The 16,902-nt window shown below is 35.1% G+C and overlaps 6 protein-coding genes across 6 annotated transcripts; 5 read left to right on the top strand and 1 right to left on the bottom strand.

The window, feature by feature from the left end:
• Positions 1–15: 15 nt before the first annotated feature.
• Positions 16–4,358, top strand: MONOS_7605 (uncharacterized protein). The gene is made up of 3 exons (XM_067877943.1): positions 16–85; positions 201–3,787; positions 3,930–4,358. The coding sequence occupies exons 1-3, from the start codon at positions 31–33 to the stop codon at positions 4,023–4,025; spliced, it is 3,738 nt and encodes a 1,245-aa protein (XP_067721977.1). The 5' UTR covers positions 16–30; the 3' UTR covers positions 4,026–4,358.
• A 2,177-nt stretch (positions 4,359–6,535) lies between these two features.
• On the top strand, positions 6,536–8,856 carry MONOS_7603fu7604 (putative argonaute binding protein 2; the record flags this gene model as incomplete). The annotated part of the gene is made up of 5 exons (XM_067877942.1): positions 6,536–6,598; positions 6,642–6,724; positions 6,787–6,925; positions 7,067–7,289; positions 7,565–8,856. The coding sequence occupies 5 exons, from the start codon at positions 6,536–6,538 to the stop codon at positions 8,548–8,550; spliced, it is 1,494 nt and encodes a 497-aa protein (XP_067721976.1). The 3' UTR covers positions 8,551–8,856.
• A 409-nt stretch (positions 8,857–9,265) lies between these two features.
• On the top strand, positions 9,266–12,329 carry MONOS_7602 (putative Ring finger domain; the record flags this gene model as incomplete). Its single annotated transcript, XM_067877941.1, has 2 exons — positions 9,266–11,735; positions 11,947–12,329. The coding sequence occupies 2 exons, from the start codon at positions 9,266–9,268 to the stop codon at positions 12,039–12,041; spliced, it is 2,565 nt and encodes an 854-aa protein (XP_067721975.1). The 3' UTR covers positions 12,042–12,329.
• A 42-nt stretch (positions 12,330–12,371) lies between these two features.
• On the top strand, positions 12,372–14,007 carry MONOS_7601 (putative serine/threonine-protein kinase 3). Its single transcript, XM_067877940.1, has 6 exons — positions 12,372–12,528; positions 12,605–12,906; positions 12,957–13,038; positions 13,097–13,155; positions 13,251–13,487; positions 13,693–14,007. Exons 1-6 carry the CDS (start codon positions 12,448–12,450, stop codon positions 13,790–13,792), a joined length of 861 nt encoding a protein of 286 aa, XP_067721974.1. The 5' UTR covers positions 12,372–12,447; the 3' UTR covers positions 13,793–14,007.
• Positions 14,008–14,870: 863 nt separating this feature from the next.
• On the top strand, positions 14,871–15,221 carry MONOS_7600 (uncharacterized protein; the record flags this gene model as incomplete). Its single annotated transcript, XM_067877939.1, has 2 exons — positions 14,871–15,020; positions 15,078–15,221. The coding sequence occupies 2 exons, from the start codon at positions 14,871–14,873 to the stop codon at positions 15,219–15,221; spliced, it is 294 nt and encodes a 97-aa protein (XP_067721973.1).
• A 565-nt stretch (positions 15,222–15,786) lies between these two features.
• Positions 15,787–16,218, bottom strand: MONOS_7599 (uncharacterized protein; the record flags this gene model as incomplete). Its single annotated transcript, XM_067877937.1, has 1 exon — positions 15,787–16,218. The coding sequence occupies one exon, from the start codon at positions 16,216–16,218 to the stop codon at positions 15,787–15,789; it is 432 nt and encodes a 143-aa protein (XP_067721972.1).
• Between the last annotated feature and the right edge of the window lie 684 nt (positions 16,219–16,902).

The raw sequence follows: 16,902 nt of genomic DNA, 5'->3' as shown, positions 1-16,902 counted from the left end.
TGATCTGATGTCATATTATAAAAATCATTGATGAGTGAAACAGAGTCTCATGGAGCTGAAATGTTCTTACCACCAAGAGACAATGGTATAAATTTGCTAATTTTTATGAGAAAAATGTGAAAGAAAATTTTTAATTGGTTGATGATTTTGTTTATATTTGTTCACGATTGTCTTTTGGAAAATGTTATATTTTTGTAAAGTTCCTGAAGAAGACGTCCCGAATGTAAGTAATGATGAAAATTTACCAAACTCATCCAATTCGCAAAGGCAAGAGGAAGTATCGGAAGATGAATATTTTCGCAGACAGGAAACGCCAACATCTGATTATTCGACAAAGAGCGAGCAAGTGGAAAAGTCTTCGAGCGCAGAAATTTCAATTAATGAAGAGCATGAAAGAGACTCAACGGAAAATTATGAGAAGAATGCGGACATTGAAGCAAAAAGTCAAGAATTAGAAAAAATAAAAGCAACAAATGCACGATTAAAAAAGCTTGCATCGACTGCTCATTCTGCTTTGATAGAAAAAAATAAAATCATTGAAAGCAAAGACAAAGAGTGCAAAACGAAAATTGCTGAAAACGAAAAATTAAGGCGTGATCTTGAAAATTTGAAGAAACGAATGTTTGAAATGGAGCATGGAACAAGAAAAATACAATCAGATATTACGGCAATGGAAAATTGCATGAGAGTTCCAGAACGGATTATGAAAGAAATCTGGCTTAATGAAGCTTTGTCTGTGAATGTATTATGTCGTGTTGCAGTTCCTATTGAATTCAGAAACAAATCAAACTATTCTTCTTTAAGTCCTAATTCTAACATCAATAGAGAATCTCAATTGCAGTCAGGAGAATTCTACAGCCACTCTTCGTTTGCGGTCCAACGTACTCCGACTTTTCATCAGATATGGGATTTTGTAGAGATAAAAATTGACAAGAAGAACAGCACAAATGATGAATCAAGCAGCATGCATTTATCTCCATATTCGTCGTCTTTTCAGGTTTTTGGTGCTTCTCCATCTGTTTCACCAGCGTCTTCTCCGTCTGTTTTTGAAGACAAGAGCACAGGAAAAGACATCAAAATTGATGACAATAATCTGCAAAGTTCAAGTTATATGAATGTTTATAGAATTTGGGTGCCAGAAGAGATGGTTGTGGAAAGGTTGGCTGAGATAAAAGCGAAAGAGCTTGCACAGCTGCAGGCAGAAGCGAAGGAAGAAGACGAAGAAGACGAAGATGGGGTGCAGAAGAGAAAGAAAAAGATACACATTGGATTGGGAGTGAATGAAGACGATGAAAATGGATCGAGTGAGAGTGTGGATTCTTCATTGAGTGAAGATGAAGAGGAAGGAGAAGAGGATGAGGAGGAGGAAGAAGAAGATGATGATGATGAAGAAAAAGAAGACCGAAACGAAACAGAAGGAGAGGATGAAGAAATAGAAAAGCCGACTGAACTAAATGCTGACAAAGATCTTGAATTGGATAGCACCAACACAAAAAATTCAAACGAAGAAAAGATTCAAAATGATCAAAAACAACCAAAATTTTCGAGCAAAAAAAGAAGAGTTTCGTTGCCAAAACGCAAAATCAAAGCAGTAAGCTTAAAAAAATCGAATAAAAGCAAGAAAAATGGAAAGGAGAATAAAAGTGGACAATCCGCACAAAAAGCAACAAAAACAAATGAAGTGAAGGTGAGCAATGTGGAAAGTGCGTATGAAAAGCAGCGGGAGCTGAAGAAGAGAGAGGCAGAGATTGTGTTTGTGGATGAGTATCCATATGGCAAGTCACTGGAATCTGATCTGTTAACCAATGCCTCATTCTCTTCTTCCTCTTCTTCCTTCAAATTGCAGTCATATTCGTCTCTCCCTTCGACATTGTCGTCTCGTCTGCCTTTCCTCTCTACCTTCCCTCCCACTCTGAATGCGCACCACACTTTCCTCCTCTCCTCTGCCATTTCGCGCCTCACACAGACATTTGAGCGGGAGAAAAGAGAGTTTTCGCTGAAAATCACAGAAAAAGAAGGAGAGCTGAAGACGTTGAGAGACGAATTCGATTCGTACAAGCTGCGGGCAGCAGAAGCGCTGCGGATGGCAATACGAACCGTGTCTACTGTGAAAGACATCACTCCAAACAGCAGCTCCGAACTGCCGACTTATTCTTCCTCAATTCCTTCTTCTTCTTCTTCTTCTTCTTTGAGTGTCATGAGCTCGTTGAATTCCACAAATGCTGTTTCAAATGTTGATGATTCATCTACGCAATCATCATCTGGTAACAGCCCTGTTTCTTCTTTTCTTCCCTCATCTTCAAACACATCGCCTTCTTCTTCTTCTTCACCCAGTTCATCTTCATCGGAGAGTCAGCTGTCTCCTTCTACCTCGTCCATTCCAACTACTCCTTCTCCTTCTCCTCTGCTGCATTCTCTTCAGACTGAAAACGAGAGTCTTGCCAGGAGATTGGCAGAGGCACAGAAAGAGGCAGCGGAGACGATGAGCCAGCTGAAGGAGAGCATCGAAGCGAAAGAAGCTGAAATTGCAAAGCTGCAGCAGAATGTGGACGACAGTGCTGTGTTGATTGAAGAGCTGCTGGAGCAGAAGAAAGCGCTGGAGAAAGAGCAGAGTGTGCTGAAGCAGGCGGCAGAGGAGGCAGAGTCGCGGGTGAGTGGGATGCAGCAGGCGCAGAAGGAGCAGCGCAGCAAGTGCGAAAACGAGATGAAGACACTTCGGTCGCGCTCGCTGGCGATGCTGATGGAGAAGGACAGCATCATCACGCAGCTGAAGCACAGGCTGTCAGACGCTGAAAGAGAGCTCATCCAGAGCAGACTGAAGACTGCCTCGCCTTCCTCGCTTTCCTCGCCGATGCCGTCGATGCAGTCAATCCAGTCGCCAGGTGTGTCAAATGTGTCTAATTCAACTGCCAATGAGGTGTCTCCTGCACCGTCTTCTGCTTCATCTGAGCGCTTGCCTTCTTCAGTCAGTGCACTTTCGTCTCCAATGGCACATTCTTTCACATCATCTCCGCTTCCGCCGTCTTCTTTGTCTTCTTTGTCTTCTTCCAGCTCCTCATTTCAACCGCATCCTCTTTTCTCTCCTGCTGCCTCTTCTTCTTCTTCTTCTTCTTCTTCTGTTTCTGTTTCTGAAGAGCCGCCCACTCCGTTGAATGGCTTCAATCTTAATCAAGTACCTTCACGTTCCGATTTGGAGTCGGCCACTCCAAAGACGCTGACTCCAATCAACACTCATTCAGCCAGGCAGCCAACAGTTGCACTTAAAAGCGCCATTCCATCTTTCTCGCTTGCATCGCTGCCTGTTGTCCAGCCTCCTTCTTCCTCCTCGTTGGCAGCCTCTTTCTCTTCGCCTGTCACACCTCCTCTTCCATCTCTTGCCACATCTCCTTCATCCATTTCAGTGATTTCATCTCAGCATACCTCAGACACTGCAGTCCCTTCACCTTCTCCTTCCCTTTCTCCCTCGCCTTCAGTGCAATCGATGGTTGCTTCTTTGTCTTCATCATCTGCACTCCGCACTTCTTCTCCTGCTTTGCTGACAACTCCTTCAATCACACCTGCACTGGCTTCTGTCATCGCCACTCTGCACATCCCGTCATCAATTTTTGGCTCCTCCGTTTTCATTGAGCATCCTTCTTTGCTGCCTGCACTGAATTACATAGCATCGCACAACGCAGCGCTGGATGAAGAGAACAAAGAGCTGAAAAGGGCTCAGTCAAGAGAAGGAGTGGATGTGACGTATCTCAAAAATCTCATTCTGAAAATGCTTTTGGACGAAGAGATGGAGGTTTGCCACTTCCTTGTGAATCTTTTGTGGATTGCTTATGAAAATTATCTTTTAAATGAATATTTTTAAAATTTGATTTAACGTATTTGTTTTTGAATATTTGATTATCTCATTTGCTAAATAATATTTATTGAATTTTTAGTTCCAGATGTTTAATGTGATCTCTCATATCTTAAAAATGTCACAAGAAGAGATTGAACTTGTTAATGCAAAGAAGAAGAAGAAATGGAAACGATAATTTGATTCTGAACGGTTCGCTTCCAATGTGGCTTAATTCAACTTAAAGAATGATTTTATAATTTTGTCTGTTTTCATTAGGCTCTTTAATAAACTAGTTAATTTTATTTTTATCTTTTTTTTTTTTTTCTTGCGTCTTTCTTTGAGAGCTATTTTCAAAAGAAAATAACAATGAATCAATTTCATTTCTGGATGTGAACTTAGAGCAAATGCATTGATGATTCAAAATTTTTCAATTCTGTTAAAGATATTATTTGTAAAGTTGGATAATATGGCATATTCAATTTTTGATTGTTTTCAGGTTTTTCAATGAAAATAGGGTTTATGTTCAATACATGAAAGTTTGTTTATTAAAAAGAAGCACTCTTGAGGAAATAAACAGATTATTCTGGTGTTCTGAAAAAGGAAATAAAAATAAAAACAGTGACATTTTTTAGAATAGTTATTTATCAAGATCGAAACAAATAAATAATGACAAGTTTTTGATTTGATCGAAGTTGGAGATAGTTGGGGAAATATGAAGAGGAAAATATGGGATTTCAATCTTTTTTTGAGATTAATATAAAAACTTTGTAAAACTCATTTCTTTAAACATCTTTCTTTAATTTCGAAAAAGATAAAATTTTATTTTCTGTCAAAAGCTTTTATTGAAATAATAATAAATGGGTGATAATTTTTGAAATCACATATGGGGGAAAATATGGACTTTCAAGCTTTTTTTGCACAAAGCACAAAAAAATTGATTTTTTCAAAACTTTATTTCACTTTCTTAAATTTCAAAATAAATTTGATTTTCATATCCATAAACAGGCATCATTGCAATTAAAACATGAAGTTTTCCAACATTTCACGAATTTCAATAAATAAACCCATTTTTTCCAAATTTTTTGTTCTCAAAAAGTCAATGAAAAGCACATAATTTTTCAATGAAAATGCCTGAAGCAAAATATAATGCCCCATATTTTTTCGGGATATGGATAATTTTCTGATTCGCAGCTATTTTCAAAAGGATTTTTAAAGAATATTTCACATCCTTTCTTATAATGGCATTTCAAATGCACGTTATCATTAAAAGATAGAGAAGTTCATTTATAGTTTTTATGAAAAACATTTGATTGATATCAAAGAATTTGCGACAAGTTGTTAATTCCAACATTTCGATTGAAAAAAAATAAAATCAAAAAGAATCACCCATATTTGAAACAAAATATTTAACTTCTGACATTTTCATTGATAAATTTTGTATCTTTGATGAACTTTTTGTGACAAAAAAAAATTTGAAATAAATGGGTGGGTTATTATTTTTGAATTCAAAATTTTTCAATCAAAATATTTAGTCTGAGTCTTTTCTGAAAATGCAGATTAATCGATATTGAAAAGTTATCGCAGCTCAAAAGATTGTTTTTTTTTTTTTAAAAATATGTTCTCGAATATCGTTTTTTTAAATAAATTATTATGTTTTTTTTTTTCAAAAGAATAATTCCTCTTCCAAGAAACAAAATTTTGGAATTAGAAACACCCTGAAAAAAGTTATGATTTCAAAAATAATCACCCGGTTTCATTTTTTTTAACAAATGTATGAGGTCACAAAACATTTTGTAATCACATCAGTGATGTTTGTTTACTGATAAGAAAATCAAATTTATTTTGAAATCTGGTTAAGTTTAAAAATATGTGTGAAATAAGTTTTTTTGTACTTTGAGTGAAAATGATTGAAAGTCTGCAATTTCCCCATATGAAATCAAGAAATATTTTTTGTGTTTATTGGGGAAATCATTATTTTGTTTGAAAAACATCTTTTTTTTGATGCAAAAAATATTTATTGCATTGCGAATATATATTTTTTCCCGAGAAAATACAATTAAATCCTACGCAAAAACATAATTTGGTGCGAAATGCATTATTATGAACAATTTTTGATGTGTGTATATTTTTGAGAAAAGAAAAATAGGCAATAAGGAATTATTAAAAATTATAAAAAGCATATTCGTTCTCATAACATGTAAAGACAAACAAACAGAAATTTTAATATTGATATTTTATTATGAGATAGTTTATAAAGATTAAAAATAATTTTTAAAATATTAAAATAATAATTGATCAGTAATACCATAAAAAGGTTTTGAACTTTCTTCTGAAAATTTTAAATTACATCGTTTGTAACTGAAAAATATATATATTGCTGTTATGCTATGCTCAAAAGGAGTTGTAAATAAAGAATTGAATATTGTTCACCCTGTTTATAGGTTATCATTAATATTTTTGAAAAAGATAAATTCTATTTTTGCACTTAGATTTGATGAAAAAGGAAGATTAGTAAAGAAAAAGGATGGATCAAAATTCTCAGTTTGGATTTAACAAATGTAAATTGTGTTAAATTTCTGGCTTGATTCTTTTATGAAAGTTTACAAATCAAGAAGAATATGATAATTTGGGGTTTAACTTTGACTAATTTAACATAATAATTTTACCTCCTTTAGTGAATTCGTTGTAAGTTACATTCAAGCAGTTATGGAAACAAAATATAACTTTACAAAGATTATTATTCCTCTTGATAAAGAACGCCCATATCAGGTCTGCCATATGTTCGTCACTTCGCAAGTTTATTAATGATCAGAAAGAAAGCTATGTTTTCATTTCAGAAAATCCGGAAAAATATCACACAGTTGTTTATGTTATTCAAGGATCAGGGGCTGTAAGGCTAGAAATTTTTTTTGAGAAACCTTTTATGTTTTTTGTTAATTTTTCTTTATTTTTTGAAGACCTGGACAATGGTCTCGCGCACTTTGCATAAACGAATCATTAGACGAAGGGTCGATCTTTCCATATCTGCAAGATTTCGAAAAGCGTGGATGGGGATGCGTTGTATTTAATCCAAATGATGCTATCGATTTTGTTGGAGTATGCAAAAGTATTTAATTCATATTTTTTCTTTTGATGATTGCCTTCATGATTTAAAAATTATTATATTATATTATATTATATTATATTTTTTGTGTATACTTTATCATGAATTTTCAAAAATTCATCTAAACGCAAAAGGGTCGTTTTTCCACATATAATAGCGTGAACTATGTGCACAGGCAAGTTGTCATTCCACGATTTACCTCGATGCGCAACCTCCTGATCGTCGCACACTCAGCTGGGGGTGTGCGGACTGTCGATTTGATGCGCTCAGACTCTGCCACACTCGCCAGAAGCATCTGCGCCGTGGCCTTCACAGACTCTGTGCATGGGCTGGCATATGGGCACTCAGCGAGGGATGGTTTGATAGAGTTGAATGTGGGATGGTTGGAGATTGTTGATTATTGGTTATTTTGATTTTTTTGAAAATAAAATTGGAGCATTTTTGCTTCCTTTCATATTGATAATGTATATTTTTTCCTTTCATTGTTTTTCTACTTCAACATTATCTATTGATGCTTTTCTTTCTTTCTTTCTATCTTTCGTTCGTTCTCTTTCTCTTTCCCTCTGTCTCTATCTCTCTCTCTTTCTTTCTCTTTCTATTTCTCTTTCTCTTTCTCTCTCTCTCTCCCTCAGATCCAGCATCTCTCTGTCTCTATTCGAATGCTATCCACTTCAAGTGCTCTTCTCTCCCTCTGTCGAAGTACATCGGTGCGAGAGACGGGTGCAGCTGTGTGTCTGCAGGCACAGTCAAACACGAGTGGAGCAGCTGCTGTGCGAAGGAGGCTGTGATTGAGTTCTTTGAGAGGAGAGTGAGAGAGAGAGAGGAAGAAAGAGAAGGAGAGGAAGGAGAGGAAAGAGAGGAAGGAGAAGGAGAAGAAGAGAGAGAGAAGAAGAAAGCAGAGAAGAGAGAGAGATGGGTAGCTCAGCTTGATCCAACACAGCCAATGACGTTGGAAGAGATGGAGTTTCGAAGGGAATATGAGAAGAAGAAGGAAGAAGAAGGAAAAAGCTCTAAGCAGAAAGAGGGAGAAGAAGAAGGGGAAGAAGAAGAAGAGAAAGAGATAGAGGAGAAAGAGAAAGAGGAGAAAGAGAAAGAGGAGAAAGAGAAAGAGAAAGAAAAAGTGAATGGAGAAAAAGATTATTTGAGGGTGTTGGCGGAGTGGGAGAGGAAGAACGGGAGAAGAGGAGGGAAGGAGAGGAAACGAGTGGTGAATGAGGAAGAGAGAGAAAAAGAAAAAGAAGGTGATGACGAGGAAGCTGATGATGAAGAAGAGGAAAGACTGCAAAAGAGAAGGCAGTTTCTGAAGAGTAAAATGTTGGAAGCGATTTCGAGAATGAATCAAGCTTCTGATGAACAATCATCATCTTCTTCTTCATCAACTTCTTCTTCTGATTCTTCTTCTTCTTCTTCAGATAAAGAAACCACAAGTTCTGGTCCTTCGTCAGTTCCTCCTTCTCTTCTTGAAGAGCTTTCTCAACTTCATATTTCTTCTGAAGATTACGAATTACTTCCTCCCATTGTTGGAGAAATTGTTATGGTTATGCCGGAAAAGAAAGATGATCTTTTGAAATTATATAAGATTTTTAATGAGATGCAGGAGAAAAAGAAATCAGAATAGAGAATAGGAGAAGAACGACACATCCTTTTTAAGGTTCGTTGATGAAGTGATTTGGAGGGAAATGCAAAAGGAGAAATTTAAAAAGGGATGGAAAGAATAATAAAAAACATTTTTAATCTGTTCCTTGTTGAAGATAAATAGACTCTTGAAATGCTTATAATTCTCATAATTCACTTATTAATTTATACGATTCCTCTTTTCCTTTATGCAACATTTAACTTCAACACATTTTAAGTTTGAGAACAAAACTCATTTTACTATTTTTAAAAGCAGGAATGATAAATAAAACTTTCAACCAAAAATAAGAAAAAATGATTGAGAAGATGGTCAAAGGAATTTTAATTTGAATGTCATTATTTTTATCGAAGGGGGATATCAAGCGAGAACATCAAATTCAACAGCAAGTCAACCCATAGAAAAAGCTCAGATAAATAACTTTGATCGTTGTCCCACATGCACTTAAACAGCTTATAATTTTCTCATTTTTCTGAATAACAAGTTTCATTAGCGCATTTTTTGATCATTGTTTAATTTATCTTCCATATTTTTAAAGAAAAAACAACGATTTATCTTACTTTTAAAAATAATATCGAGGCAAAAAAGCATGATTTCTGATAATGCTGTTAATGAAAACATAACGTCATTGCCGGCGAATGCAACACGCAATTCACGACGTAATCATACAATTCCTAAGAGATATCAAGATTATAAGTTTATGTATTCATCTGTAAGTCCTGAAAATATGAGCAGGAATGATGATGAGGAGTCATTTTGGGATTTCAGTGTAAAAGAAGAAGAAAATGCTCCCTACGAACAAAAAAGAATAAAATCTTCTTCTTCCTTTGTGAATTTACCGAATTCAGATCCAGCAAACGTTTCTGAAAATGAAGATAACACAGATAAAGATGGTGATTATTATCCTCCTGAAAAGGAAAAGGCCTTCAAACAAGTGAAATTCACTTCAAGCATTTTATCTGGAGATCTAACGGAGCGTGAATCAAAAAATATGAATCAATCTGTTCCATCACACATCAATTCCATTTCCCTAAGTGAAAAATCCAATTCAACATCCATTTCAGAACCTTCATCTTTGCCTCTTTCTTCTTCTCCAAATCCTCGTTCTTCGTCTTCTACTCCTACTTCATCGTTGCCTTCTGATTTATCTAACACTTCAAGTTCTCGATCAAAACCGTCGAATTTTATTAACTCATTAATGAATTCTCTTTCTTCATTGTTTTATACTTCCTCTTCAATTCCACCTTCTTCTTCTTCTTCTTCTTCTTCTTCTGCAATTTCATCAGACATTTCATGCCCTCCTTTAATTTCAAAAGACATTCACCCCCAGCCTCTGGATTCAACATTATCACTTCAAGAACCTTCTCTTTCTTTATCTCCTTCCTTCCCATCTCCTTTTTCCTCTCCACCAATATCACCTGTTCTATTCCATGATCTGCCTGCTTCTTCTTCATCACACATTCCCATCACTTCATCAATGAAAATAGAAAAGTCCAATTTAGACTCTTCTGAAGAGAGTTTTAAAGAGCAAGAGCCGATCAGTGAATTAAAAGCAAAGTTGAACAAAAAACAGACACAGAGAAAAGAAAGCAATAAAATGAAGAAACAACCAAAGCCGAAGAGCAAAGCGACTTCTGCGACGAGAAGAGGAACGAAAAAGGAAGAGGTGAAATTGGCTGTGAAGAAAGAGAAGAAGAATGAAAGAGAAAATTTGAAGGGGAAAGGGAAAAAATTGAAGGAAATGCTTGAAAGGCCAGCGAAATGGAGAAAAGAGGAAGAAGAAGAAGAAACGGAAGAAGTAGAAGGAGAAGAAGATGATGATGAACTGTTAGATTTGTTGCTTGATGAGGATGATGAAGACTTAGAAGAAGGAGGAGAAGAAGAAGAACTAAGGAGAAGGAAAGAAGAATATGAAGAAGAAGATGAAGAAGAAGATATTGATGAAGAATTGAAGAAAGAATTGAAAATGCTGATGATGGATGTGGAAGAGGAAGAGGAAGAAGGAGAAGGAGAAGGAGAAGGAGAAGGAGCGGAAGAAATACAAGGGCAAAGAGGGAGAGGAAGGGGAAGGGGAAGAGGAAGAGGGAGAGGAAGGGGAGGAGGAGGAAGAGGAGGAGGAAGAGGCAGAAGTGTTGGAGTGGAGTTGAGAGGAAGAGGAAGAGGAAGAGGAATAAAAGAAGAAGGAAACAAAAGAGGGAACTTGAGGAGAGGAAAAGAAGCAATTAAGATTAAGGATAATTCACCTGGAAGAGAAAGAGTTATATTTGATGATGATGACGACGATGACGATGACGATGAAGAAGAAGATGATGATGATGAATTTGGGAATGGAATAAGTGATGAAGAAAAGAAAATTGAAGAAGGAAATAAAAACAAAAGAAAAAGCAAAGAAAGAAAAGTCAATTCAAACAGAAGCAATATGAAAAAGGCAAAGGTTAATTATATCAAACAACAAATGATTAAACCACGATTAATTGATATCTATTTAAGAGAAGAAATGGAAGAAGAAAGAGAAAGAGAAAGAGGAGAAAGAGAGAACAAAATGCATCCATATTTTGCACTGAAAGAAGCGCCGTTTTTAGCCATTCCGCTGGAGATGGGGCAGACAATGGGACATTCTTCTCTGCCAGTAACAGCAAAAGAAGCAGAAGGAGGAGGAGGAGAAACAGAAGAAGAAGAGAGCGAAAGATTGTTTGAGGAGCAGATGAGGCAGGCGATGGCACTTTCATTGGCAGCTCTGTCAGAAGACGAGGAGAGGAGGCAGAGGAAGGCGTTTGAAGAGGCGGAGAGGAGGAGGAAAGAAGAGGAAGAGGAGGAAGAGAGGAAGAAGAAGAGGATATTGACGATGGGGATAAGGTTTATGGTGTTTGAGAGTGAGGAGTGGAAAGGGTGTATGGATGAGGGAGGTAAAAGTAAAAGCGAAGAATTATCTTCAATTTCATCTTCCTCCACCACCACCTCCTCATCATCATCATCTTCTTCTTCTTCTTTATCCTCTTCTTCAAAGGAAAGCTGTTCTGAGAGCGAGAAACAAGAGAAAGAAAAAACAATGAATGAATCTGATGAGAGACATGAATCGAAGCAAACAACGAAGACAATTGTGGCCACAGATTGTCCAATTTGCCTGCTTCCATTTGGAGTTGGCGATGCTGTCACGTATTTGAATAAATGTGTGCTATTAAATAGAAAGATGTATTATTTATTTATTTATCTATTTTGTTTTTATTTTATTTTATTTTATTTTATTTTATTTTATGTTATTTTAATGAAAATGTTGTTTTTCAAAATATTCATTGAAACAAATTAATCTTTTTTTGTATTTTTTATATTAATATTCTAATTTATTTATTTATTTATTTATTTTGTTGATTGATTCAATAGGCGGGCATTATTTCCACACAGGATGTTCCGTTGATTGGATCCTTAAGAGTGGCGTATGCCCTTATTGCCGTATGGAACTTGCAAAGGACAAATGAATTTGAAAATAAAAGTTTCAATAATATTGTTTTATTTTGTGGTATTTTTCAAAGTTATTCAATGCGAATTTTTTTTAATATTTTTTGAAATTTATATATTTACGAAATTAGATGTTTCAATTTGCTTTGCGTACTCAAAGAATATTTGAGAATATGCAATTCACGAGTTTGAAAAAAAATTTTTTTTGACGGCTGAACTTTAATTGCTTTTAATTTTTAGTGTGTACACATGAAATATTTGATTTTTTATTGATATTTTTTATTGAAAATAAAAATTAAATATTTAAACGAATCTCTTTTTTTTTATCTGATCATTATTCACAAACCATACTGCGCCATTTTTATTTTGATCGTAACCCAGTTTTGATACCTTTGTAATTTTCACAAAGTTGTTTTGACTTTTCAGATGGATATTCCAGAATACAATCCTTCACTTTATGAAGTTGTTGACAAAATGGGCTCTGGCTCATATGGATCCGTATATAAGGTTGAAGTTATTGATTGATCAGAATTTTTAAAAGTTCTTTTGGAACTTTTTATTTAACCTCTGACGTACGATATAGGTGAGAGTTAAATCCACTGGAGAGCTTGCAGCATTGAAAACAATAGAAATGGAAGAAGGTGAATCAATGGATGATGCTCTTACAGAGATCCAAGTCCTCAGAGATTGCGATAGTCCTTATGTAACAAGATATCTGAATTGCTATCGGCAAGGCTTTGATAAATTATATGTAGTGATGGAGCTGTGTGAAATCGGAAGTATCACATCGCTGATGTCCAAATTATCTCTTCCGGGCCTTCCAGAACCAACAATTGCATATGTCATAATGGGCACTTTACAAGGTTTAAGATATTTGCATGGACAGTATGCTCTTCGTTGTTTGTGGAAACATTGTTAATAATTATTTATGACAGGCATAAAATGCATAGAGATATAAAAGGCGGTAATGTACTTGTCAACAAAAAAGGAGAAGTTAAACTTGCAGATTTCGGAATAGTTTTGAATATTTAACTTTAATTGTACGTTATCATGTATTATTTAATGTTGTTATTAGACTGCCATGCTGAATGCCACTTGGGGAAGAAGAAACACTTTCATTGGATCCCCTTATTGGTTTGATCAATTATTTTTGGAGAGTTTTTCCAAATTTTTAATATAATTCCATCTGATAAAAATGCATTTAATGAATAATAAACTATTCACTTCAGGATGGCACCTGAAATGCTGACTGCTGATTCTTATGATAAAATGGTTGATATTTGGGCAACTGGAATCACTGCAATTGAGCTGGCAGAAGGAAAGCCTCCTCTGTCTCAATACAAATGGCAAGATGCTATAAGAAAGATTCCTTCTCTTCCTCCCCCAACATTAAAGGAGCCAACAAAATGGTCTCCAGAGTTCAGAGATTTTCTGACATTGTGCTTGAAGATGAATCCAAAAGAAAGGTTTGAGAAAATTTATACGTTGATTAGGTTGCATGAAAGCAATTTATTTGCTTTTGCTTGAAGAAATTTTTCGATTTAAATTTTTTTGTGAAGATTGATATTTTGTGAAATGATGGATTATTTATTTTTATCTATTTTGGATTTTAATAAATATAATACAAAAATTTTTTATATATCTTGAATTTTTGAATTATTGTTATTTCAGAGCCGATATTCCAGTTCTTCTCGAACATCCGTTTATTGCTCGCAAGCATGCTCCTCTGGGACCGCATCATTTGCTTCCTCTAATAGCAAAACTTGGCTAAGAGATAAATGTTACAAAAAAGTTCAAAGTTTTGGAAATATAATTGTAGAAATATATTCAACGCAAAGACTTTGTAAAAGGTAAATATGTTAAAAATTATTATTTGTCACACAAACATTTTGCAAAATGTCACTTCTTTTTATCATGTTTTATTTTGGCATTATTGATTCATATCATATGATGAATATTAAGTACCATTTTTTTATTTGTCAAAAATATTCTATTTTTGATTAATAAAGGAAGAAAATAATTAACTATCCCAATTTAATTGAAAGCATTTCGCGTAAGGTTATTTTAAGCTCAAGAATGACTCCAACAAATTTACAAAGTAAGTAATTTTTTTTTCTCAACTGAATTTCTTAAATTTTATGGAACGAAATAAGTTTATTTTCAGAATTTTATTTCAATTAACATTTTTGAATCATTTTTGGGAATAATGATACTTATTGGTATTCACTGAAATAGAATAATATTTATATGGCATGATTTCATTTATTATATAATTGTTATTTATGCTAATGATTTTGTGCGGAAACGTTTTCTCATGAAATCGAAATAATTAGAAAAATCAATTTTTTCAAATTATTAATGGGATAAGATCAAAAATGATAATTTTTTTATTAAAATCATTAGATAAATTGTGAAATAAAAAAATATTTCAAAATAAACCGTTAATTTCAAGATTCCCCATAAACCTGTCTGACGTGCAGAAAAAAATTTTTCACGTCCGTCAGTTATTTTCCAGTAGTTTTTTTTTTTTTTTTTTTTTTTTTTTTTAATGAATAAATTCTTAACAATATGCACTTATTTTTTAATAAATAATTGAGATTTTGTGATTATAATTTTTTTAAAGTTTTCAGTCTTTTTTTTAAAACATGTCCCATTAATTGATTTCAATTTCGTATTTAAATTGAAATGCTTTTATGTCCGTGTTCCCTCACCTCTTAATCGATTCTACCTCCTTTTCGGAACAAAAAACTTCATGTTGCAAACAGACTCTTCACAAAATGCTCATTTCGTGCTTGGAGGAACTGAAACTCACAGAGAGAAATTAAGTCGATTGTCCTTTACTGGTTTGAATGGCTATCTCTTTGAATGGTGAAAATGGAACGATTCAAATGGTGGTTCTTCATCTGGTGGTGCACTTTCTGTTGCTTGCACAAATGCAAATCTCACAATCACTTCTTGCTCATCCAACGAATGTTACTGCACTGGAGATGGTCAAGGTGGTGCGTTATGTTGTGGAAATTTGTTAAATATCAACACTGCAAAATCCAATTTCACAGGATGCTCAGCCAGGCATGGAGGAGCAGTGCACACTTATCATCCACAATCTTATTCCATCTATCACATTTCGGAAAACAAAGTGGAAAATTGTTCAATATCAGGTTGGTGTGGAACTGGCTGGTATTTCTGGCTCGAAAATATGACTTCAGATTGCCAATTCTTATTTTCGAAATGTAAATGTATCGCAAATTCTGGTGGTGATTCTTCTGGTTCTCTCACATTTCATTACCCTCCAAGCAACAAACCAAATCAATTTTTGGTCAATGATTTCAATTTTAAAAACAATAAAGTAGAATATCCAACTGCATATGGAGGTGCTGCGTTTTGTTGCACCAGAACATATGATTGGATGAGCGGGTTCAAATTCATCACATTTTGTTTCTTCGATGGCAACACAGCAACAAATGGCAGAGGGAATGATGTGTTCTTCAATAGCAGTTCTATTGTCCAATCTCCATTCGAGAATTGTGGATCAACAACCCCAACAAAAAGAGTCTGGAATCAAGGAACTGCAGATAATGATACTTTCAATGGCTGGCTCCCCCTCGTTGCCCAGAACAAAATCGTTACCAGCAATGGAACTGATGTTGATGCCTGTGGCAGACCCCAACAGACCCCATGTGCCACCATCGAGTATGCTCTCACTGGCTTCATTTCCCTCCTCCAAGACGCCTCTCTCACCCTCCTTTCCTCAATATTTGTCCCCACTCAAACACTTACTTTCAATGCAGTTGATACAAAAATCACTGGAAACGGAACAGATGCCACCACCATCGCCTCCAGTGGCATTCCCCAACCATCAAACTCATTTTCGCAGTCATCACAATCAACATCATCATTTTCATCGTCATCAATGTCTTCTTCACCAGATCCATCTGCCACTTCTGCCCTCTTCCAACAGACCCAGGGCTCCCTCACAGCCTCTGCCCTCGCCATCGCCAACAACTCCTCAAACCAAATCACCCCCATCCTTTTCCACCTCTCCGATAACTCCCCTTCCCTCAACCTCAACACAACCACCATCACCGGAACAACCCCATCTTCATCATCAATCACAACCACCCTCTTCTTCCTCACTGCTGGCTCCCTCGCCCTCAACCACACAGCAATCACCAGTCTCACCCTCAACAGCCAAAGCATCTTTCACCTCACCTCCCTCACAAACCCCCTCACCCTCAACTCCTCCAACTCTCAACGATTTCGTAATTTAGAAAAGCAACAAAACGAAAATATTGATTTGTTTACAATTTTTGAAATTAATTCTACATTCGTTTCATTTTTCCTTAATAATAACAAAAATTTAAAGGCTCCATTTATTTCTTATAATATTTTCTTTCTTTATAATTTGTGATATGGATCAAAAAATAAAAATTATCACAAGTATTGTTTGAATATTTGGAAAAATTCTTTCTTGATAATTAATCAACTGTCTTAGCAATCGTTGAGTATCTTTCATCTACAAATATTCTATGAATGCAAGTGATTATTAACCTCCAGCTGGACTCTGTGCAAAGAGAATGAATAAGTGTTCGTAGAATTCATGAAACAATATTTTGCATATCTTCATTCGATACGAACGATTAAAAAAAAAATCTCAGAAATACTTCTATTATTCCATTTCACTATGTTCATTTTCAACAACATTTGAATGAGTGTTATAATCATTCAAATAAATTGCTTCTATCATAATATTTCCAGTGAAAAATTGATAAGAAGGCTGTTCAGTTGGAATTTCATAGAAAATAATGAATATTTTTCAAGAAGCAAAGTTGAAGAAGATTTGTGTTCCACATCATATGATGAAATGGATAAATGCTTATTTTC

Source organism: Monocercomonoides exilis (genome assembly GCF_001643675.1).
Source record: "Monocercomonoides exilis strain PA203 chromosome Unknown scaffold44-821271, whole genome shotgun sequence".
Classification (NCBI taxonomy): Eukaryota; Preaxostyla; order Oxymonadida; family Polymastigidae; genus Monocercomonoides; species Monocercomonoides exilis.
The sequence above is the reverse complement of the archived record's forward strand: the minus strand, read 5'-3'. Positions and strand labels throughout refer to the sequence as shown.

Excerpts from the sequence above, each read along its gene's own strand:
- MONOS_7605 (XM_067877943.1), top strand. The coding sequence starts at position 31 with ATGAGTGAAACAGAGTCTCATGGAGCTGAAATGTTCTTACCACCAAGA. Across the intron at positions 86-200 it reads CTTACCACCAAGAGACAATG|TTCCTGAAGAAGACGTCCCG; the intron begins GTATAAATTTGC and ends ATTTTTGTAAAG. Across the intron at positions 3,788-3,929 it reads TTTTGGACGAAGAGATGGAG|TTCCAGATGTTTAATGTGAT; the intron begins GTTTGCCACTTC and ends TTGAATTTTTAG.
- MONOS_7601 (XM_067877940.1), top strand. The coding sequence starts at position 12,448 with ATGGATATTCCAGAATACAATCCTTCACTTTATGAAGTTGTTGACAAA. Across the intron at positions 12,529-12,604 it reads CATATGGATCCGTATATAAG|GTGAGAGTTAAATCCACTGG; the intron begins GTTGAAGTTATT and ends CGTACGATATAG. Across the intron at positions 13,488-13,692 it reads AAGATGAATCCAAAAGAAAG|AGCCGATATTCCAGTTCTTC; the intron begins GTTTGAGAAAAT and ends TTGTTATTTCAG.